General features: G+C 34.1%; 1 protein-coding gene across 1 annotated transcript in view; it reads left to right on the forward strand.

The window, feature by feature from the left end:
* Nucleotides 1-11103: 11103 nt before the first annotated feature.
* Nucleotides 11104-25780, forward strand: part of ADGRL4 (adhesion G protein-coupled receptor L4) — a 114048-nt gene continuing 99371 nt past the window's right edge. The window contains exons 1-2 of the mRNA XM_081305360.1: nt 11104-11260; nt 12614-12763. Coding sequence (XP_081161486.1) covers nt 11239-11260; nt 12614-12763 — 172 coding nt within the window. The 5' untranslated portion in view covers nt 11104-11238. The remainder of the gene's footprint in view (nt 11261-12613; nt 12764-25780) is intronic.

A 25780-nucleotide genomic window follows, 5' to 3' on the forward strand; every position in this document is an offset into this window, starting at 1 on the left:
TAATCACTAGACTCAATAAGTGGAAAAAAGGTGAAAATGAAGATTTTAATTTTGGATAATTTTCGTTGTACTTACATATGAAAAGACAATATATAAGTTTCAAAAGTTTTGCATTTTTGTCCAGAACTCACACACTCTCTCTCTCTCCACACCCCCCCCACCTATTAATATAATATACATGTAACATTAACATATGTATATGTATATATGGGTGTGTGTGTGTGTGTGTGTGTGTGTTTAATGTATTTGTTCTTTGAAATTGTAGTTCTGAGCCTTGAGATAACCTAGTCTTATCCCAAAGTTCTTAGTTCCTCCTGAGCGTCTGACTTTCTTGCTGAGGCTTTGGTCATTAACTACTAGAAGCCAAGAGCAATTTTCGTAGGGTCCAGGCATTGTGTTAGTACAGAAGTGACTGCCATCTCAGTGAATGAGAACACTGCCTGGTTCCTGCCGGAGCATGACCCTATCCTCATCTCTAGCCCTGTCAACTCCAAACCAAACCATTGATGGTTCTGAAATTAGCATCAGTTGGGATTACATTTATATATACTTAGGAGTAAATTCCAAATGATGACAGGAGGTAATTTTTCTTGCATTAAAGAAAATTAGGAGTATCCACTTTTGCCTTCACTTTTGTGGAGGCTGCATTGCCTCAACCATCTTCAGGTTTCTCACTTCAACATTGCAAAAGCTGTAGCTCTTTCTTCTACTCCAAGAGAATAGCTAGAGTTCCAATTTTTACCACTTTGTCATAAATAGCAGAATGGAGAGAGCAGAGAGAGAGAAAAAAAATCTCATCTATTTTAAGATTTCTATGAATGAAATCCAAAGAGTGTACTTACACTCAATAGCCAAACTTAGTCTCAAGGATAGCAGCTGCAGGGTAGACTAGGAAATGCAAAAGCTTTAGCTTACTAGGCTGGGTTCATTGCTCTAAGTACAAGATACCATTGCTAAGTAGAAATATTTGTTAGAGAAACAACAAGAAGATTCTGCTATGCTCTCCAGCAGTCTGAATTGTTTATACCATTATCGACAATTTCTTTGCATCATAATATTTGGTTTATCCTTATGTTATAGTTTGGATCTGAATGTCCCACAAAGGTCTTGTGCTAAAACCATGATCCCCAAACCAGCATGGTTTGGGAAGTGAGTCTTTAAGGCAACCATTGCATCATGATGTCATCACTGATAGCTAAATGGACTACAGGGAGGTAGGAACTAGTTGAAGGAAGTAGGTCAATGGGGCCTGCCCCGGAAGGGTTTATCTTCTCCAAAGCCCCTCCTGTCTCTTATCTTCTTCCTGACTGCAATGAGCTGAGCAACTTTCCTCTGCTAGGCCCTTCTGCCATGACATTTCTGCCTTAGAGTCAGTTAACCATGGACTGAACCTCTGAAACTGTGGGCCAAAATAAATCTTTCCTCTTCTAAGTTGTTCTTGTCAGACATTTTGGCCACAACAACCAAAAGGTGACCCACACATATTATTTAACTCTAAAATCATTGAAGCCTAGGATATATCTTGTCAACTTTTATAGTATGAGGGGCAGGACTGAGAACTCATTTTGGGATACCCAGGAAGATAGATTAGAGAAAGAATTTATCTTCTCCTATCACGAGCCAGCTTTATCTCCCACCCCTAACAACCCATAGGACTCCACAGTCACTGATGTTGGACAACCAGGACCTAAAGTCAGATTTCTTGTCTCCTAGGTGACTGTTATCCTCTGAAAAAGGCATTTTCTTAGGCTTGCCCTAAAAGAAGGGAGGAAAGACCCAAATCCCCTTGCACATCAATCCAAACCTACACAATATGCATCCTAAAAAGTACCTGACCAAGTAAATATACAAGCTTCTGTGGTATGAATATAGTTTACTCCTTCAGAAACTCATATTGAAACATAATTCCTAACATGAGTTATTAAAATATAACACTAGGTAAGACCCTTAAGAAGTAATTAGGGTTCTGCTGTCTTGAATGAATTAACCCATTCATGTGACTCATCAGCAAGTTATCTTAAGAATGGGTCTTGGGGCTGGGGATGTGGCTCAAGTGGTAGTGTGCTCACCTAGAATGCATGAGGCACTGGGTTTGATTCTCAGCACCTCATAAAAATAAAAATAAAATAAATATTTAAAAAAATATATTAAAAAAAAAGAATGGGTCTAATACAAAAGCCAGTTTGGCCAGGTCTGTGGCATAATTCCTGTCTCTTACCCTGCCCGATGCCACATTGAGACTCTGCAATGAGTATGAGACCAACATACTCAGCCCCTCAACCTTGGACCATACCTTGGACCACAGCTGTGAACCAAAATTATCCTCTTTTCTTTAAAATTTACCTAGTGTGTGGCATTGTGTTATTAGCAACAGCAAAGAGGCTAAGATGGAAGACAAGGGTCAACAAAAAAAGAGAAGACACAGGCCTCCCAGTCTATCCATCATCTGCAGAAAACGATTGTCCAGGTCTCTCTGCTGTCCATGAAGTACAGATGTGTCTTCCAGGGGAGAGGGTCTCTCATTCTCTTTTGATGGGAAAAAGTAGGACTTTAATTTTGTCAGTTGTAGAAGAAAGAATTGTCAGTAAATTTTGAGGTCGAAGTTTCCATTTTTATCCTAGTTATTGGCAACAGTTTTCAGGGAAACTACCTGGGTACCTTGGGGTCCACTGTAAAGTCAAGTTTAGCCCCTCAATCTGCTTAAGAAGGCAGAGGGCAAACTCCATGTTCCAGCTGGCTCACTGTCCAGGCAATCCAATGTTAGTCCCTGTGCCATTTGAGATATTGCCACTTGTGCTACTATAGCTTTGGGAATCCAGGATGTCACACAGATTATGCCACACTATAGACTCTCAGTAATGCTGGCTGGAAACCTGGTGAATAGAGCTATGATATCTAATGTTGCACCTGAAGCAGCAGCAAAAAATAAATTGATAGTTGAATTATTTCCTTTTTTATTTAAATGAAACAAAAAATCCTTGCTTTGGATTTAATAACTCTAGAGTGTGTGTTTTATAATGAAAAACCAACCTTCTTGTGATTCTACCAAGGAAAATAGGGAACGAGCTTTAGTGGAATATGGCTAAGAGCCTTTGATTACTAGAGTAACCACTCATCAGCATGGAAGAAGCTTCGTGCTGTTCTTTTTTTTTTTAACTTACACAGTTCTATCAGTCTGATCCCAATCATCTAATTAGAATAGTTCCCCTTCATTGTAAAATAAAAAAAAATATTCATTATAAACTAAATTTCTCTTGAGGACTATGGAAGTAAGCAATTATTTGCAGCCGGTGTGCAGGTACATTAAGAGCAGCAAGGCTTGGTTGGACACCAATGTTCCTGTTCTGGGCCTGGTAGATTGAAGCAAAGCATTCAGCTTCAGAAGATGAAGAAATTGAACATAACCTTGGGCAGATGAAGTTACTGGAAGTTAATGGAGCTGTGATCATTACGTGATAAATAAGTACTGGGACAAAGTTTTTGAGATAAAGCAGGGAATTCAGAAACATTTTATGTACTATTGTTCCAAGTAACTTAGTTAATTGATTCTATTCTATACAGACTATTGCTTTTATTGGATAATAATACTTAATAGATAATTCAATTCCAAAATGATCTTATACTCTAATAATAAATCATTAATTTGAGATTTGGACACTACACATTCAAAGTTGCATCTGACAACATTTTACCATACACAGATTTCTCTAGTGCAATGCTGCCTTCAAAAAATCCATGAAGTTAGAACTTAAAGACTCCAATAAGAATAGGTTCTTTTGTTAACCACGTTTTCCCTTAAAAAAAAAAATCGTAGTACAGTGAAAGTATGAAATACACTTTAAATTCAACCACAACTGTTTTTTAGGTGGGAGCATTTTTATGACAGATTCACAAAATTAATCCATACTTTTGACAGTCTTGTAAGTCCTTCAGAAAAAAAAAACAAAAACAAAAAAGAAAAACAAAAAGATCAGGATAAATTTTAGCTGTTCTACTGACAAGGACAGTAGGGAAATGGAACAAAATTAGTATATTTACAGGACAACTTTTAAGACCATAATCATATGGTTCCTCTCAAATGCACTGGTAATGGACCACAGAGAATTGTAAACAAGATACATCACTTAAATATTGTACACATCAACCTTATCAATCTTAGCACTGAAAGTAAAAGCAATTCATAAAATTAATTTTAGCTTTTCAAAGACAGGAAGATAGAGAAATCATAATTTTAGTTGTATGCATTATTATAAAGTTCTCAAAAGTGATTCCTTTCAAGTATGAGTAAAACATTTTATACTCAAAAATATAGGAGTGTTGAGGAACATATTTAGAAGATATGTTGCTAAAAATAGAATGCTGTATTTATTAAAAATAAAAGAACGTATAATTATGAAAACAAATCTGGATAATAATAATATTGTTAGCTGTTTTAGTAGAAATATTGGTATTTAGCATAATAAAAATCTAATAAAAACTACATTAAATCTTTAATATATAGCTCAATTTTTTAATGAACTACCTCAATTAAGGAAAATGTCAACTGCTTGTACTATAATCTTATTTCTATATTTTAATTTAATTAGACAAAATGAGAAACATACTAAAATAGAATTTCAACCTCAGGATTAAGGGTCCATTATGTTGATAAAATTCAGCTGCAACTTTGGTTGTTCATACCTACACAGTTTCACAGCTAACTACAATTATAGTTTAGAAATTTTCCCATTTTAAATTTCCTTAATATTCATTAAGGAAATTACTTGTAAATATTTACTCATCTACTTATTTAAAAAACCTCTTCATTCTTTCACTGCATTTTGTCACAAAAATAAAATGTTAGATGTTTTTATATCATTATTCTTCATACCTTAAAAATTATTATGCTTCAAAAACAAAATTGACTTTCAAAAGATGTCATTTTTTTTAAATTTTTTTTTATTTTAATTTTATTGTTGGTTGTTCAAAACATTACATAGTTCTTAATATACCATATTTCACAGATTGATTCAAGTGGGTTATTTTTCTTTTTTCTTTTCTAGAAGTCCATCCATAGAGATGTTTCTGGAAACATCTCTAAATCTGATCAATGTTTTAGATTTTTATAACTCTCTTATAAGTTAATGAAAAACAAATGTGTCTATATAATTTCATATGCAAAGAAACTAAATGGTATTGACAACTTTAAAAATGATCAAACTATGTACTGTGTTGCTAGGATAAATCACTAGAATAAGTTTCTAGGATAAATATTATTTAGTATAATTAAAAATTTGAAAGTCAAAAAAGTAAGATTTTGGCAGAAAGTAGTGAAACTTTTTTGGTAAATAGTTTTTTTATGACATATAAGAGTAAAATTGTTAAAATAAACTCTTTATGAGAGTCCCTGGTTCAAAAATGTTAATCGATAAGTTATGTATCGATAATGCCTTTATGGCATCATAGCTTGAAAGAGAAAATGGTTACATTTAATTTGCCTAATTATTTTAGGCAAAAACACATTTTCAGTTTTTTGGAGACAGTCCTATTTATGTTTATTTGTGGTTTTAAATGAAGACATGAAGCAATCTCAGGACCTGACACCTACATTTACAATAATTTTTTTTTTAAATAAGAGAAATCATAAATGAGTATCAGTTAACACACTTTATTTCGACTTCCAAATAGCTTTCTATTTTCTAATCCATTTCCTCCTCACAAAGGACTATTCACAACACAGGTTACAATAGAAAAATTTAATCTTAGCCAAGATTTTTGACAAAGTAGAAAACCAAGAGTAAGAATGTACAGTGGGGCTGGGGCTGGGGCTCAATAGTAGTGCAGTTGCCTGGCATGTGTGAGGCACTAGGTTCAATTTTCAGCACCACATATAGATAAATAAAGGTCTTTCAACAACTAAAAAATATATTTAAAAAAATATAAATAAAATTTTCAAAGTAATAGGAAGGTAGGAATGCTGTTCCCTGGAGACCTTAGCCAAAGGCCTGTATCTTCAATTTGCACATTAATAACAATGCATCATAATTCCTCTTGGGACATAATTATAATGTTTAATTTTGCTAAGGAAATGAGCCATTATAGAGAAGTGTAAGAAGATATAATAAGCTAGTGATTGAAGAACATAAAGGTAGATGAAATTTAATGTAAAGTACAATGTATTACAAATCTAAAAAGAATAATTTAAATCACTTATACATCCTGATGGATTCAGTAACCTCTCAGGACATAATTATAGACAACTTGATGAAGAAGAGCAATCAAGTATGAATAATCAGAGCTACAACATGAGGAAAGCACAGTTAAAAGTGAAACAATATTAAATAGAAAGTGAGTAACATGGTTTCTGTTTCAAGAGCGCAGTCCTTTTATAAAATGTGGTCAGATTTAGATTTTTGTAATATGCAAAAGTCCTAAAGAAAGGAAAAGAAATTAATGAAATAATTTAGACAGGTGTTAAAAGGCAAACAAAATTAACATAGATTCAGGTCTCTTTCTCTCTTTCTCTCTCTCTCTCTCTCTCTCTCTCTCTCTCTCTGTTCCTAAGTGTTGGTGCTCATTTATAAATATTTATGAAGGGAACCTTGAGGAGAAAAGAAACCATAAAAAACAGGGACATTTGCAAATGTTAAACAGAATAATGGAAAGATTTAGTGATTTTTTTGAAGGTCATAGAACAATTGAACAACCAGGCTGGGAAGGAACTTGGGCCTCCTCCCTTCCATGCAACACTGAAAATTAGCAGATGCTTTTTGCACCACCTTCCACTGAGAAGGTTACTAGCAGGAAAGCCCGTCAAATGTTCCTACTCGTAATCTTGGAAAATCCATTTTAAAAATGGTCTTTGAAAGACTAACTTGACATTCATAATTAGATGATTAAATTACAGATACTTAAGTAGAAATGTATATTAAAATATTGTAATGTATTTCTAATTACAAAATGTTGACAAATATTAATACAGATTATAAAGGTCCAAATTTCCAGAGAGCTATGTTTGAATATTGCAACATCTCTTTCCTGAGTGGAAATTATATTCTATATTACATTATAAAGTTAACACTAGACAAAAAAGAATTTGTCCCCCACCCCTACCCTAGAACTTAGAATTACTGTAAATAGAACTGTTTTGCTGATTTTTATTTTAAATTTAAATTCAATAGATAATACTGCGATATTCCAGTAATAAAAAATGCATCTGTATACTTACAGGACCTCTGAGACAAGCAATTTCCAGCTAATCTCTGAAAGTAAGAAGAAGCACATTAAGAAGAAGCATTTAACAAAGAAGTCCATTTTGTGATAACTCAGTCCTTATCCTTATGGGAGTTCCCATAGTCTGAGAGGGTTCTAGTTTCACTTTGCTAAACCATTTTTTTTTAACTTTCAATATTACTTTGTTGTGATAAAGTCTTCTTTCTTTCTTTATCTTTCTGGAGTACTTTTGCCATTTGTACATTGTTCAAGCTGGTTTTGATAAAAATTGAGGCTCAGGAAAAAATGATGTGGTAGATGATAATCCAGCTGTGCTATAGGAACTGTGATAGTGTGAAGTCATGAGAAATGACCCAAGTTAACAAATTGCTAATGAAAGTCCAGTAATTTGAGAAAGTCAAATGAACTGTGATGACTAAGGTTTGGAGGTTCAGTATCATGGTTTGACAAACAGAATCTAATCACATTAACACTTAGGTGAGAATTAAGACACTGTCTCAAAGACCTCAGGAAGGAAGGTCCAGGAGCAGCATTATGTTTCTAGTAGATGCCTTTGCAGTACTTTTGGGAAGGTCTTTTTAATCAACTGTGCACTGATTTACTGTATTTAGATGAGCAGAATGTTTAAAGTATGGTTGTTTGATAATTCTGACAGGTAATGCACTATCTCAATTTCCATGTAACAGGTCAACTGATCCCCAATAAAGTTAAAGAATCCATTCAAGATAAAAGCTGGACTAAACTGAGGTCTTCACATTGAATACCTTCCATAGCAAACTCAAATCTGTCCAAGAACTTTTCAAGGAAATCCTGTATAATTCAGCATTTGTAAACAGACCTCAGATAGAAGTAAGCATAAATATGATAAGATCTTACATTGATGATAGAATACGCCAATACAATGGTGTATTTCCTAAAAATCACAATCAGGTAGGCAGATTAAAGTGACTTGACTCCATGTGCCATACTTAGCCACATTTAAGCTGCAAGTGATCATTCTATCTTCAAAAGCCAAACATGCCCCAATGGCACCCAAAGGAAATGTGTTGATAAAAGTTTAGACATACAGTTCAATATTCCTTTGTAAAACACCTCTTTCAAACATGGTTTCTTTCATTGACAATTAAATTTTTTATTGAAAATTCTCAATGCTTCTGTGTAAGTAATGTAAAGATGATGGATTCAGAGTTACACAGTGATTACATGTATTCCTTTAGGGAATGCAGGCTTCTTCGATCAATATATTTTTAAACAATTTTGATATTGCAACTTACCATCTGTAAACCAGAAGTATAGTAGTAAACACTTGTGTATGCTATCATTTTCTTAATGAGAAGTATGAATAGATTTTTACCTATAGAAAGAATGCCCAGGCGAAAGGAAAGCTTGAAAAATATTTTAATAAGAAATTCAAGTTTTAATTCTCTTTTGCTAATTTTTAAGCAATGTACAGAGAAGACATATTTTAAAAGATTTGGCTGTCTTCTCTATTCTTTGGGATAAAACTAAAGATTAAGCATGTGTAACAGATATATGGGGTAAATTATTTTAGAATAATGATTTTTTTAAAATAGATGCTGTATTTCAGTTTATAGCTTGTCTCCGAAAATAATACACTTCTATATTTAAGCCTTTTGAAGTTAGTTTCTCTGTATATACAGCACATGGAAACTCAGCCTCATATGAAGGAACTAGTTTCACCTAAACAGAGTCAGATCTGTTTTATCGGTGTACTTCCAATTTTATGTTGGAAAAATAGGCTCATTTTTTTCTCCTTCAAAGGTAGTCCTTATCATAGCTTTCCTCTTTGTGAGAATAGTTCTTTCTTCCACTCACATAACTTGAAAATCTGCATACTCTCTACCTCAAACATACACTTACCTCACCATCCCTAAATCTTCTACTCTTGTTCAGGAATTTGTTGTTTACTGCCTGTACTCTTTGTAGTCTATTCTTGCTTCCTTGCCTTTGGTATCTTCTTAAAATCCATCATTTGCGTTGCTACCAGATTTTTTCTATTGAATTGCTATCCTATTTAAAAAGAGAGGTATCGTCCTGTAATCCCATCTCCTCAGGAGACTGAGACATACTGATGAAAAGTTCAAGGCCAGCCTGGACAACTTAGTGAGATACTGTCTCAAACAAATTAAATAAACAAAAAGATCTAGGGATACAGCTCAGTGGTACAGGTGCACCCCTCCTCCCCCGACTCCCTGTTCAATCCCCAGTAGGAAGAGTTTAGAAGAGCTGAAAGAGAAAGATAAAAGAAATCTTTAAAAGAAAAGTTTTGTGTTTGTTGTTGTTCTTGTTTTACCTTAAGGGTTTTCAAGCTCCTTAAGTAACACTGTCTGATGGCTTCTCATTCTTTCAACAACCTCCTGAGGGTAGGGCCACTACGAAAGGAATATAGTAGGTAACTAAGAGCAAAATAGCCTGAGATTGAATCAAGCCCAGCTACTAAGAATAACTGTGACTCTGACCAAGGCATGTAACACTCTGTGCCTCCTTAGCCTCACATATTGTGGTATTACTCTTAGGAATTTTTGGTCATCTTTAAACTAAATTAGAAAGGATCCAGGAAAATACTGTGGAGAGCCAGGGAAATGTGTCTATACTTAAGCACTTAATGTCTTTGTGATGTGTCATTATGACTAATTTTGATTTTTACCACCACTATTTTGTTAAACTCCATGGAGCTGGGGGGACCACAGATGTTCATAGTTTTGAAGATGCTGTCTATAAAATGTCCATTCACAGTTGACATTCAGTGAATCAGACTTTGGGATTTGACAGAGTAAATCCAACTTTTTCCAGGCACAATGGCTACTGTAGATGGTATGAACATCAGTCATTTCTTTTCCTTAAATTGATTTTATTTAAATTTACCTAGAATTTGATTTCTTTAACATACAATACAATGAACCCATTTTGAGTACACAATTAGATGAGTTTTGACCAATGCTTGTATTCATGTATCACCATCTCAATCAAGATATGCAATATTACCATTACCCCAAATTTCTGCAGCCAATTAACTAGTCTTTCCCATTCTATGAAACCACTGATCTGCATTCCCATTATTACACATTATTTTACCTTCCGATTATACTTAATTTTTAAGCTAGAATTGTTTTTATGTTCCAACCTGAATCATGTTTCTACATAATGAACTTATTCAGTAACACGCAAAAGGAAAACCATCTATGATGCATAAATTGTTCTGGGGTGAGAAAGTAGAAACAAGTGTATTTTAAGTGAAACTTAGTTTAAAAAAGGAAAACAACATTTTGTAGTTCCATAGCTGTTTTATTTTTGAAACTCTGTTTTTGTTGTTGTTTGGTTTTTATCATTCTCTCTCTCTGTTTGCTTATTTATTTATTTTTGTGTAGTTGTTTTAGCTGTTTGTTTTTTATCTATTGATCTGTTTGTGTGTGTGCAGTTGTTTTAGTAATTCTAATCTCCCTGTAACCCTGAGTTCCAGCAAGGTGAGTACTGAGTATTGGCAATGCTGTATTGCATGAACCCAGGTCTATTGACTACTTTTTGGTCAATTGCTCCTTATGGAAGTTAATTATTGAACAGAAGGAGGCAGTATCCTGGAGTACAGGTTGCAGGGAGGACCCCTAAAATCTAGCTAGCTCTGTATGCCCTCAGGAAGCTATTCCATGGGCCTCCGGAGATTTTTGACTATTGAACACAGGTTTTGAGAGTGACACTCTGAGAGCTGCTCCTGGGGTCAAAAGATGCACAGGGGATCTACCATAGTCCTGGCAGCTATAGACACCAGGCAGAGAATGCAGCCCAGGTGGCCTGGGGAAAGGGTCCAGAGGCCGGACGTGGCCTGCAGACTCAGGACTTGACACACAAACTCACACAAAAGAGGCCGGAAAGTGTCCGGAGGAAGCCCGTGCGTCACGGGGGACGGAGCCCAGCCGGACCCTGCCGCGCCCGCCCCGCCATCCAGGGCACAGGGTCCCGACAGCCAGCCGCGCTCACTGCCAGCCCCACAGCCCAGGCCGCCGCCAAATGAAGCTTCTCCCGCTCCTAGGTGAGTGCTCCGCGTCTCTGGTCACCGCGGTAGCAGGGGGAAAGTCACTTGTAGGAATGGGAGTTTTTACAAGGTGGAGCTCACGTGGTCAGCACATCTGGCAGAGTCTCTGAGGAGGACTGAGGCAGGACTTCTCAGGATGTTTTTTCTCCTTGGCCTTTCAATTCTAGAGCTTGGTATTCAAGGCTCAGGGACATTACTTTTTTACTCCTACTGGAGAAGTCCCCAAAGCCCTCAAAGACTCAGACTTTGACCATTTTTTTTTTTTTCTGATCCCCCCCTCCCCCAAGAAACCTGGGACATCCAAGCCATTAGCACTTGTGGGAGGCTTCCTGACATTTTAAGGGGATTGCCTGCCCAGACTTTAGGTTCATTGAAAATACCATTTTGATGATGCTGCCTTGAAAGATAATAAATCACATCTCGGAAGACGAATTAATTCTGGTTTAGACAGTATATACAGTCCTACGTGGGCCTGGGATTTAGAATTGAATGTTTAAGGATCTCTTGGTACCAGATAGGGACAATTTATCTCAGATGTCTGTTTTCAGAACAATGACTTCATGATTCATAACTGTTGGACCCCAAGCCTTCTCTTGAGAAGACCTGGAACAACAATTAAAAAAAAGGAACACCCTATGCTTTTTCTTATCTTAACAGTCCATAAAATAGCATTTCCAAGTTTATTTTCAGCAACTTTGAAATAAAATCTTGTTCTGTTTTTATTGGTTGTGTTTGGGTGATATTCCATTTCTGGAAGATCAATCTTTGAACAGTATGTTGTATTTTGTTTTAATTTCCCCTAGTGTAAGAAAATGTAAAAACAAAAAAAAAGTGTTATAAGATAAGCAGAATTAACAATCATTAGGACACAGAGGAAAGAATAAACAACAATTACATTTGTCTTCCTAGATAATAAGGTATCATCTTAAAATAACACATATTTGAATATAAGACCCAAATAACAGATTTCCTTGATTTCTGAAAAAAAATTACAATAATTACTCCTAAAAGAGAAAAATTGCTTTACAATCTTGCAGTTACCTGTGAGGAAAGATATTAGATCACCTTGGCACAATGATCTGGAAACACAGTTTTTATTACAAAATGGTGCTGCTTATTATATTTTAGTTTTGTCAAGCTTTACTTGATAATGATTGAAATTGAAAAAGGTCTTTTTCTTTTTGCCTAGTTGCTTTTGTGCTGTTATTTAGCTAAATGCTCCCTTGGGAAATTTTCATGATCCATTTATCTAAATGGAAAGAAAGATGAATATTTGTATTTATTATATTCTAACTCAACAATGAGGGGATGTTTTTTAAAAAACGTTTTATGTTTTTCTGTTGTATCTAGTGGGTTTTTCCACTTTGTTGAATTGTGCCCACACTCAAAATTGCACCAAGACACCCTGTCTCTCAAATGCAAAATGTGAAATCCGCAATGGAGTTGAAGCCTGCTACTGCAACCTGGGATTTACAGGAAATGGTGTCACAATTTGTAAAGGTACGCCATTTTATCAATTTTATCAATTTTACTGTAAAATTCAGTTTCTGATATTATGGTATTTATGGTCTTCCAGAAATTAACTTGTTTCACCTTATCCCGTTAGATTGCAGGCTATTGAAAAAAAAGCTTAATTAAACAAATTTGAATGTCCTTGTAAATTTATACTGTATTTTTTTATTTTTGATGACACCATGTGCATCCATTTTTCATTGTGAATATTAAAGATTGTTCTAGAACTTAAATTGGAACATTTAGGTGCCAAGAGCAGAGTCAGTACTTTGAGAGCACAGGAACAGAGAGGGTTCATGGTCAGGTTACATTCAAAGAGGTGCTACTTAGAGACTTTCCTAACATTCGACTAACTAAAGTTGAGGATATTAAGAGATTTGAGGTTTTCTTTTGCATACATTTAAGTGTGGGAAGTAAAAGGGAAGGAAGGGAGGCAGAAAGGAATAGAAGGAAATTTCGAAGACCTTCTAATTCTGAAGTAGAGTCTTTCATAGAACTTGAAGGTAGAGGCCAGAGGTTGCCAGAAAGGGTCCTCCAAGGGTGCCCATTGACTTAGTAAACAGAACATCATTTGATAAACAAATTTAGGTGATTCCTTGTGTGTGGTTTCCACCAGCAGCAGCACTCCTCCGCTCCCTACAAGCCTCACTCAATCTTCATTTATTTTCTTTCATTTTCAAAAGGATCTAATTTTAACTAGGTCGATAGCACAGAATTCTGTGTAGGTAGGAAAGAGAGAGAAAGAGAAAGAGAAAGTTTCAAGTCATATAAATTAGTTTTATATATAATTAAATGGCAAGTTCAAATTACAGCTGCATGGTATTATACTTCTAAGTGTATTTAAGATAACATGGACTTTTTCCAATTAAGCCAGGATATTGTGCATTGTTAATATTGCATGTGGTTGCTTATAGCACAAACAAGTTGTATCTCGTGATTCAATTTGATAGGCTTTTAAAAAGATTAAATATGTAGTATATAGTAAGACCAAACCTCATCATAATTAGTTTAATGTTTAAAAAATGTACAGCAAAGCTACAGTTTGCCTAATGGTTCATTAGATCAGGCGTTTCTGTTTTTACATACAGCCAGAATTTGTAATATACTATTCTACGATCACTACAAAATAATTTCCATAAATAATCATAGATTTTTATTGTGTATTTAATTGAATGGCATTATGGGAAGTTGATGGCTGAGTGACCTTCAAAATATTGCATCAAATATATTAGTATGCTTTTCCACTAATCATTACAAATTGTATCATTGTATTTCATAAGCAGCATTGCCATGTTGTTATTTAGATACTTTTCAACTGCCATAATTACCGTCATTAACATCAATAAATTTTCACAATTTGGACATTCAGCAGCCAACCAGCTTATAATCATGCTTTTAATGATTTCTTTTTTTAAAAGCATCTCCATTATCTAATACAGTTGTTTTTCACTCAACTGCCTGAGTCAATAGCCACTTAAAATACAGAAAATATTTTCCATCAGAAAAAACAAAATAACAAAAAACCCAAAAATACATTTAGACCTTTTGACCTTCAATTTTTCCTCACTCAGAACACAATTTATAGTGGAAATCACTTTTCTTATTATGTTCATGTTAAACTTACATCCCCTTTGTATTTAAAGAAATTTATATATTCACTTGTTTTAATATTTATTACCTGAGGTTTGTAATGTTTTCCTAAAACTAACATGGTTTAAACAGTGATTTTTAATCTTTTTTTTTTTACCTCTTAACTAATTCACTAACAGATTTTTGACATATTTTCTCAGAGGGTACTCGTATATGTTCCTTAGAATTAAACCTAAAATATTGTATTCTCAATCACTGAGTGGGTTATATTTCGAGTTAGAAAATTCCTTTCTTGACTTTTTCATCTCTAGACACATTCCTCACAATTCTTATCTTTCTCTACAATTTATATTGCACTAATAAGGAATGTCTGGATAGGAGTTTATCTTTAAAGGTATCTACTTATTTAAAAATAAATGTTGTTTTCTTTCTAGCATCATCAGCATTATAACCATTATAAAATTTGGGTCTCTTACACATACCAAGAAATAACCCAATCTCACTAAATGTACAAGAACAAGTATTGAACTAGTTTTGTACAAATTGGATTACAGGATTCCTTGGAAATAAATATTAATAGTAGTGACTTAATGTTATTTACTCAGTTTTATTGACCTTCTTCATCATCATTATCATCATTATCATCTCGAACTAGAAATTAGAAGAAGATATAAAGGGAAGCATTTAGTTCAATGCATGTGCAGGTGAGCGGATGAATATACAAGATCCTTTACTTGCAGATAAACTCATTAGGTGCAGCTGTGTTCTTGGGAACCTTATGGAATCTGAATGAGGAAAAAATGATTTCCCCAAATGAGGATAGAAAGGGTCAGAAAAGATGTATTGACAGCTTATGCACAGGTATAGGAATCATTTTATAGCTTGAAATATGATTATTTTGAAACAATATCACAAGGAAAATAAAGAAGTATTGGTGCCGACACACAGGAAGAAACATCTTGCATTTAACTGGAATTTATTTCATCATATCTAATAACATACTTGTTACTAGTGTGGGATGGTGGCATACACTTGTAATCTCGAAGCACATCGGGAGGCTGAAGCAAGAAGATGGCCAGTTCAAGGTCAGCCTCAGCAACTTAGCAAATATGTACTTCTAGAATTCAACTAGAAGAAGGTTATAACAAATTAGAGAACAAGGGCACTAGTAAAGGGAGAGCAAATGCTGTTGCAATAGCTATCTAACAGAAAGAAATAGCCCATGGATTCAGAATGTTGGAGAAGTATTAGTTCAAATAACTCATCAGCAAGTTTCTTTTTTTTTTTATCATCAGCAGGATTCTATCAGGGCTAAAATAAAAATGCTGAGGACAATTGATTGCTTGCATGCTAGTTTGTTCCTTGGCAATAAAGAGGACGCTCATCACAAGGCATCAGAACTGATGCAAGACATACAAAATGTGTGTGTGTGTGTGTATGTGTTACAAGTATACGCATATCAGTTAACCCAATTAACTATACTGTCTAAACCATGTTTCACAAATAGTAAGTTTTAAATATTTAATGAAGTCATAATTTCCACAATAGAAATGTAAACAGAAAAATAATTCTAACTGCTTGTCTGTGAATTTCATTTCTAGAATATTTTACATTTAACTATGAGAGATATGGACAGGGTTGAACATTCCTAACCCAGACATCAAACCTCTGATATGCTTCAGAATCCATAATATTATGAGCCCAAACATTATCACAAGTGGATAATTCCACACCTAACCTCATGCAATAGGTTGCAGGTTATGAATTACCATTAAGTCACATAGATATGTAACTTCTGTGAAGTTGCATACCTAGAATATAGGATGGATCAAAACTACCTGGTTCAAGTCACTCCAGAAAAGCCATTTTAAATCTAAACACTTCTAAATCTCAAGGCTTCAATGGGTATCTTTTTATATTTGCTTTCCATTCCCATCAGGAACTGTCAGCTCCTCTGATAGTTCACCTAAAACTTTTCCTACCCTTATATATTTATTATATTTTTTGTGATATTGAAACTTGGGGTACAGAGTTGGTAGTAGGTCAGCATGTATTTCCTTCTTCCCTTCCTCTTCCTTCCCTCTTATTTCCTTTCTTCATTTTTTCTCTCTTGTCTTCCTACCTTTCTTTCCTTCTTTTTTTTTTAATTAAAATGTTTAGGAGGAGTTAGTTCTTTATCTTTAGATAGTATCTCAAGAATATTAAAAGAACTCAAATATATGACTCAATAATATTACACAGGCATGTTATGCATCATAGATATGTAGCTAAAAATCTTTGGGGAAGCAAATAATTTTGCAAAACAAATGCATTTTACATACTACAGAAGAATTTCCCAAATGAATGAATACTGATAAAAATTTGGAAAAGTAGGAACTCTGAGGTGCATATCTAGATAGTATACCAGATTTCCTTAATGTAAGTTTTATATTTCTTTGGCATTTCTTGTAACTAAATGGAAAGTGAAACCTATTTAAGGAATGGTCATCTAAATTAACTCAAGGTTTCCACTTCAGGATGCAGATTTTCTTGAAGTTTATCCAAATAAATAAAATATCTTTTCCAATTTTATAAATCCTTTCCATGTACTAGAAATATGACCTCTTTCTTCTCTTCAAAATGAGGTTACACAACAGAGAGAATAAAACTGCTACAATAATTAGGTGGAATTTCCTAAATCATATTCACTCCATGAAGATTGAAAGTTTCATTAATACAGTGAAAGAGAAAAATGGAACAATAAGCCACTGCAAACTTTTATTTAGGCTAGTATTTTATTTTGAGAAGGATAAGGAAAAAAAGGCTTGTGTTATTTTTGTTTTGCTGATAGGTTCCACAGTTTTGGAAAACTTTTCTTTTTTGACCTGTCAATGTCAGTTTTGCAAGCTGTTTTGGGAATTATTTTCTGGGCTGGGGATGTGGCTCAAGCGGTAGCGTGCTCGCCTGGCATGCATGCGGCCCAGGTTTGATCCTCAGCACCACATACAAAGATGTTGTGTCTGCCGAAAACTAAAAACTAAATATTAAAATTCTCTCTCTCTCTCTCTCTCTCACTCTCTCTCTCTCTCTCTCTCTCTCTCTTAAAAAAAACCCCTCTTTAAAAAAAACAAAGGAATTATATTCCAAAATCATCCTGTTGTATCTCACAGGACAACTATAATAATTAATGAAATACAAATAAGAAAAATATATAGATATTTAAAAGGGTTTACTATAAACATGTAATTTTGTGTTTCTCATTATAGTTTATTCCAAATAACACTAATGAGGTGTCATAAAAATTCTCTTTTACATAGAATTCTTATTTTTGACCACTTTCTAATGAGTATTATCCAGATGGATTCATTGCATATTTAGAAACAGAAAAGTAATATTGATAACTAATAGGACAGGAAATAAAACCAAAAGAGTGAAAATGAACACGTAGCTTCTGAATCTTAATTTAAACAATCATAAAGAGTTTTTCAAAATTCTATGTTAAGTCAATAAAGTTTCTCACAATATTTTTTCTACTTATCACAATAAATACTGAGTTGATATTAAAGTGTTGCCTTTTCTCCAAGTGAGCCTATTATTTTAAGCATATCATTAAGGCCAAACATCTGTTTTGATAGATAGATAAATAGATACATGAGAGATAACTATTTCTATGTAATAATTGATGATATTATATACATCAATGACAATAAATATTGTATATTGTTTTTCTAGAATTCATGTTCATTTTGTACTCAAAGTGAACATAGAAACTATACCATCTTGTGTTTTCTATCCTGCCATTTTTTTTAGGAATTGCTAACAAATTAAAATTAAGTGAAAATGTGCTTTAATTGTGGATTTTTAAAATATATTTAAATCCTCAGTTTAAAGGATTAGATTCAGGGGCACTTGACCACTGAGCCTCATCCCCAGCCCTATTTTTTTTTTCTTTTGGTGGTACTGGTGATAGAACCCAGGGCCTTGTGCATGTGAGGCAAACACTCTACTAACTGAACTATATCTCCATCACCCTAGAGGTGCACATTTAATACCACAAAATAAATCCCTGAGTTTCCATTTTCAGCGTTACTTATTATAGATCTACTCTTCAGTCATATTTTAAACTTGCAAACTATATTTGGCAAAATTGGTAACATTTTCTTTGTTCTGGCACTATCCTTTGGTCTCTTTTTTTGGACATCAGTATACTTCACAGCCAAATACTGATTATTTCAGAAAAATTATCCAGTCTTCTATTGGTCTAACTTTCTATTATTTTTCTTCTTCCCAGTCTAGTCTCTTAAACGCCTAAATAATGCAACATTACAACTGAATAACAAAAAAAGTAATATACTGTTGTTGATTTTACTGTTTTTCTGTGAGCTAAGCTAAGCTCCTTATGTGTATTTATGAACTTAATCCTAACAACAACTTTCAAAAGTAAAAGCTGGTATTTATTCCCAATTTATAGATTAAATAATTTTCCAGAGAAAGCATATTCAAAGAATCACTTTGTAAAATTCTCAAACTACCTTTTGAGGTAGATCTATAAATAAGAAAAGTGAATCTCCTTGAGATAAAAGTGGATTATTTGGGTTCTATCCTCTCTGCACCTGATTTTTACCCCCATAGCATTATCAAAACAGTTGAGTTGTTTTCACATTAATTTCTGGCACAAGTGCAGGGAAGCTACAACTGTTTATGGGTTGTGATGTCTTGTGTTTAGGTCTTGTTCTTCACCGGCTTCCCTTAGCTATGTTCATTGACTAAAGCAATGAAATCAGAAGGGGCCATGAGGAGTCCACAAATGAAGAGTGAACTTCTCCAGACTCCAGTATCATAAAAGGGGGCACTTCACCCACACACAGTTGGTTGCAGCAAATCTGGTAGTTTTTCCTTGTGGTGCTGCCTCTCTTTCCAGAAATGGAGCAGAAATCTAGGTGATTGGTTAAAATATTACTTTCTAAGGGCTACATATTACTTTTCTAAGGGCACTCTATTACCCATTGTTGGTTGCCCCCAGATAAGGGGGCAAGGAAGTATGCTTGTTCCTTTGGGGAACTCTTGACAGTGAAAATTGATGCTACTGATTATTTTAGAAAAATTATCCACCTTTCTGTCTTCTTCCAACCTATGCTACCTGCAATATGCCCTCCCATGTGCACAGGGAATTCTGAATTTTCTTATGATAACTTGCCTATCTCACAGTCACAACCTGGGGCAAGCTACCTATGATAATCCATGTTATTTGTTGATTATAAACATAAGGGTCATTTAAGCATGAAGTCACTAAAGAAAAGCCAACAATAAAAAAAAGATGAATAATAAAAAATGGCCTGTAAAGCGATACTTTTAGGAAGAGAAAAAGAGATTGAAAGGAAAACTCTAATTTATTTATGTTCAAAGAAATTCTGGAAACCTTTGTACTCAAACAACAAAATAGCATAGGCTCTAAGTACAAAAGAACTATCATATCACAGAAACCTTCCTACTTGCATAGATCCTTGATTCTGTTCAACCTCTTACATCTCCAATCTCTTCTTGTTCTCTTTTGCAGCAAGTGGTATCAAGACAATAGCTGGTAAATTGTAGTGTTACAAACAGTACTTGAAAACCACCGTAAGATTGATGCTAAAGTCTCCTATTTCTGGATTTCTTATCCTGCAAGGACGGTTAGCACATAGAATAGGGAAGCTACAGATATTGAATTTATTTGCACATCAATGTAGAATACACTGGGACTTCAGTAGTCAAGATATTCAGAAAATATCAGCTCAGCACAGTCCCCCTTTTTATAATATACCAATTTCTCCCATTTGTTATCTTTCCTTTTATCAGTGCCCAGACTTTCTTAAATGCATCTTCAGCTTTATTTTATGGGTTAGACAAAGCACTAGTCAACCTAATTGCACAATTTTCCTGCGCTTTTCCACATTTTAATGTTATTCACATCGGAATGGAAACCACATCTAGTAACCAGGAATAGTCATTGTGCCAGTAAGAGCCTCAATTCCATTTGATTGAGTTCAAACTCTTTTTTTAACATACCTATAACTTTCATGGTTATAATAGTGCAGTTGTCCACGGTCTCCTCTGTTCTTATTTAAACTAATCTCTGGAGCTGGCATAACAACTGTAGGAGATGCTTCCATCTATTCTGGTAGTCCCCACTCATAACTATCACATTATGATACTTTTTCTTGCTAAGCCAGTATGTGAGATCTGAGTTCTTGTCCTAATCTTACTAGGTAGGTGCCACAAATCATTAGAAGTTGGAGCAAAAAATGACAATTTTTTTTCTGTTTCTCTGGTGGCTTCCTCCCTTAAAAGGAATTTCTGATTCAATCTTCAAAGAACCCTCCTGTATTACAGTGCCCCAAAGTAAGGTATTCAATATAATCTGGTCAATGAGGGAAGCACTATATTGGAGTCACTTGAACAATTAAAACCAGGTGGAAGGATATAACACAATGATTTTTTGTATTTTCTTTTAGGGGTTTAGTCACTGTTACATACAATTGAGAGTATTCTCATTGAATAATGGTGCACACCGGTTTGGGGAGAGGGCAGGAGGGTTGTGTTTTGAGTGATGTTATAATTACCATGTAACTAACACCTGGGGGTGAGGATGGGAAATGCTACATAATGGAACTTACCCTTGGTTGAAATTCCAAAAGAACTTAGCTGAGTATATCCAGGGATGGTGAGAGTGAAATTGATCCAAGGTCCTCTTAGCTAAAAAAAGGAGTCTAGGGGCTGGGGATGTGGCTCAAGCGGTAGCGCGCTCGCCTGGCATGCGTGCGGCCCGGGTTCGATCCTCAGCACCACATACCAACAAAGATGTTGTGTCCGCCGAGAACTAGAAAAAAAATAAATAAATATTAAAAATTCTCTCTCTCCTCTCTCACTCTCTCTTTAAAATAAATAATTAATTAAAAAAGGAGTCTAAAGTAAAATTTCTCCATTCAAAGGATAATACATATTGTCAGAAATCAAATAATCTTTTTTTTAAAGAGAGAGTGAAAGAGGAGAGAGAGAGAGAGAGAGAGAGAGAGAGAGAGAGAGAGAGAATTTTTTAATATTTATTATTTTTTAGTTCTCGGCAGACACAACATCTTTGTTGGTATGTGGTGCTGAGGATCGAACCTGGGCCGCACGCAAATCTTTATATTAGGTTCAATAAATGGGGCAGAATCATCAGAGGAGAAACTGGGCCTTTTCAGTATTGGAAATATTATAAACTCTGACTCATTGTCTAAGATATAACTGATATGTCACCTTCTTTATAAGGCCTTTTTGGATTTTTCTCCATTATAAATAATAGGGTTTTTTCATATTCTCCTAGTAATTTCATTTTGTTTTTACTTTAATACATTTTATTGAAATAAGTCAATGTGGTGTGCCTTCTTTTCAATAGTGACTGGGGAATCTCAACAATCACCATTTTTTATACTTGTTTGTATCCTTGGAAACTATCCAAACACCTTTAATCCAACATGTAAAACACTACAATTTTGGACGGTGCCCCATTTTTATTGCTCATACCTATACTGAATCTATTAACACACTGTGATTGTTTGCTCTATTTGCATTATTGTGATACTTTGCTTTGGCTAGATTTTATACATTTAAAAATGTCCATATACAGAATAACTTTAGATATAATCCCATTCCCAAATATTTTGCTGTAAATAAAAATGACCTCTATACCCAGGTGAAAATTTAAATGATCAAAGTTAGAGTCAAAAACTTTACAGAGGTTTGCTCCATAAAATATTTGTTTTCCTTCTTCATTTTGAGTGATCAACTATTCAAGACTGAACATGTTCATAAATTAGGAAGCATTATGTTCTAAGGCACTGTCAGTTGTAATATTGACACTCATACCTTGTGATGGTCTTCTATTTTTGAGGAACCTTGGCCAGTCTCTTTAGAGAATGCAAAAATCACTCTATGTTATTTCTTTTCATGTCTAATATATAAAATATGTATTTAAAATAAACTAGGAAATATGAAATCATTAGCCCTTAGGAAAATGGAATTTTTACTTCTAATCATAATAGTTCTTTGATGGCTTACTCTTCAGTTAAAAAGGAAATTTAGTCTTTGCTATTCATAATACCTGTCTCATGCTTATCACTCCTTCCCATGAACCAACCTTTATGAACAGCTTTATGTGGAGCTGTATTTATTCCTCAGTAAGCAATTGAAGATGAAAGGTTTTTTTTTTTTTGCATTAATATGTATAAAGCAAAAGTCTTGCAATTCTTACAATTTGACACTAGAATAATTCTATTTTATTTTCAATCCCTAAATTTGTTTAAAATGGGATAAATGATCAAAAACAAATAGGGAAGAAATAACAAATTCCCTCTTTACTACTTTAAATCATTTTATGAGAATTTGATAATCTCAATATATAAAAAATATAAATATTGTCTTTATCCACACAAAAAATTTTGTTATTAACCCTCCCCAAGTAAATTTTACTCTTCACCTCTGTTTTATTCAGCTTTTTTGCTGCTGTGACATCAAAAAAGACCTGACCAGAACCTAACCAGAACAATTATAGAGGAGGAAAATTTTATTTGGAGACTCACAGTTTCAGAGGTCACAGTCAATGGACAGCTGGCTCCGTTTCTTGGAGCTTGAAGGGAACCAGAACAACATGGTAGAAGAGTGTGGTGGAGAGAAGCAGCTCACATGATGATCAGAGAAAAGAGAGAGAGAGAGAGAGAGAGAGAGAGAGAGAGAGAGAGAGAGAGAGAGAGATGGATCCACTTGCCAGACAAATATATACCCAAAGCCACACCACCAAAGCCACATCTCCTCCAGCTATACCTCCCCTGCCTTCAGTTACCACTCAGTTAATCCCATCAGGGAATTAATTCACTGATTGAGTTAAGGCCCTCACAACCCAATAATTTCCCCTCTGAACCCTCTTGCATTGTCTCACACTTGAGCTTTCTGGGGGACACCTCACATGCAAACTTTAACACCTCACATCCAAACTTTAACAGGAAGGACTGTTTTTATTCTGCCTAGCATTGCTAAAATCAACTAAAAGATTTTATATTTAGGAGAATGTCAGAAAAATGATTTGAGAAACTCTAACTATATAATCTCAGTTAGTTTTCTACTTCCTGTCTGTTTGAGGTAGGATTTTATATCTTGTGTTTTATCAACCATCTAGCATCTAATTGGTCCCAAGGATTTGAAGTCACAATATAATTTGTTTGTTTCATTAGAGATTACCACTACATGTTATATCTTATAAAATATTTGCATATGTGTATCTATCATTTGGATGGTCTTTTAAAAATATATAAAACTATACTTTCATAGGTATAAAAGTAGAATTTCTGAATTCTAAGATGCCAAGATTATTTAAATATTTTAGTTTATTTACCTATTTTGGTCAATAGATGACAGGTATTAACCTTAAATTATTATAGTTTCATGCATAATTGTTGGTAGGGGAAGAATGAGGATATTATGAGAGGGAAGATATATAGAGAACATTTGGAATATAGGAAAGACCTATATTCATGAGAACATAATGAACAATGGTATTTTATATTCAAGTCAAAGAGTTTCCATTAAAAATGTGATTATCTTGAGTGTTGTTGGTCAGACAAACTCAATTCCTGCAAATTTCCTGTACATGGGATTTACTGTGAGGCTGCGTTATTTTCCATATTAACATGATTTGATTTTTTTGGTGCATTTTTGTGTTCAGATACAGAATTTATATTACCAAGAAATCCAGATTAGTATACAGATTCATAGATTTTCTTTATAATATTTTACAAGTTTCCAAATAAATCACCATAGGCATAATGTCAGGACTGTTCAAACCTTATATTTATTTTAAGGATGAAATTAACACTTTGGTCCTTTATTTGCCATGGGAAAAGATAATGACTTTCTCTAGGAAGATTAGAATCTAACCAAACGTTGTAGGCTAAATATAGCATACAAAACCTGTGCCATTTGTGAAAATGCTATCAGGGAGAAAACCCAATGACTGAGTTTCTGCGCTGTATTTTTTAGGTACACAGATTTAATTTAGAGATTATGGTTTGAAAATAAAATTTGCTGTATGAGTGTTTTAGGCTGATAAGAAATTGATTTTGTGACCTTGGTACACATTAATTGAAATATCTGGCAACATGTTTCAACTAGGTTAAAGGATCCATACATACTTGGAACCATATTATTCCTTCACATTGAAAGTATAAGTTAATCACTTCATTACCATTATAAGGAAAGAAGCTACATCTTGCTAGTAGGGAGGAACTAAATAATCCCCTGCTATTGCATAACAGTGGGTCTTACGTAACTAACATTATATTTTAAATATAGTGAGACAACTATTATGTTTATTCGACTCACTATATTGAAGGTGGAGTCTTTTAATTTATTTAAGAATTATATCACTAATGATTAAATACAGTATTTTATATTTTCTAATATATCAAATGTTCTGTTTATAAAATCATAAGAAAGTATGTGCTGAGAAGCATATTGAGACAAATAAAAATTATTTACATTTTGAACTAGTCATTAAAATGTAGTATGTAGTTTTCAAGACATTAAAACTTTGGCACCTACTTAAGTGGTCAGTGTTCTCCATGCATCTAATGTTAGGTTATTTAACAGGTATTGACTCTGGTTGTATTTACACAGGAAAAATGGATTTGAAAGAGGAAAAAAAAAAAAAAGGTGAAATTTTAAAAATCTACCCAAAGAACTCCAAAATACAGAATTTCCATGAGATTCTTCGGGCTTGACTAGCCAGATCATTATCCATACAATAATTATCCAAACAAATGCACATCGATTTATATCTCTTTTGTGTGTTTAACATACAAACTGAAATGTAGGTCATGTTTATGATTTCATATTGTTGGCCCTCTGCTGGACAAGAACACATCCTACGTCTTGAAGAATTTTATATTAAAGGTACAAATGAAGTCATGTTTCACCATTAGAACCAGAATTAGAAAGGAATACGCATAGTCTTTGGTCTTTGATAATTAAAGTTGACATGTTCAGACAGATCAATCAGGCTTGATCAGATTAAACAGAAGCTAAGGTCATTCTAACAGTTGCTTTGATAACTTTGTCTCTGTGATAATATTTTGATATTCTGAAATAAAAGAGTTGTATATCCTTTGTATCAGAAAGGTTCTTATGGCAGTTCCTGGTGCCATATGGAGGATAAGTTCTGAAGATTATTTCTGGACCTTTATAAATACAGAAACCTATTGAGGATACTCAAAAAGAACAACAAATCTCTGCTGTATATGCGACTCAGGATGGAAAGCAGATGCGTGATTATAGTGTTATGTTTGTTCAACTGATGTTATGTTCATTGCTGCAGTTTCATAGTGGAATACAATGTGGAGAAGAATGATCTTTTAAATGTGTTTT

Source organism: Spermophilus citellus (genome assembly GCF_964194105.1).
Source record: "Spermophilus citellus genome assembly, chromosome: 9".
In the NCBI taxonomy this organism is placed as follows: Eukaryota; Metazoa; Chordata; class Mammalia; order Rodentia; family Sciuridae; genus Spermophilus; species Spermophilus citellus.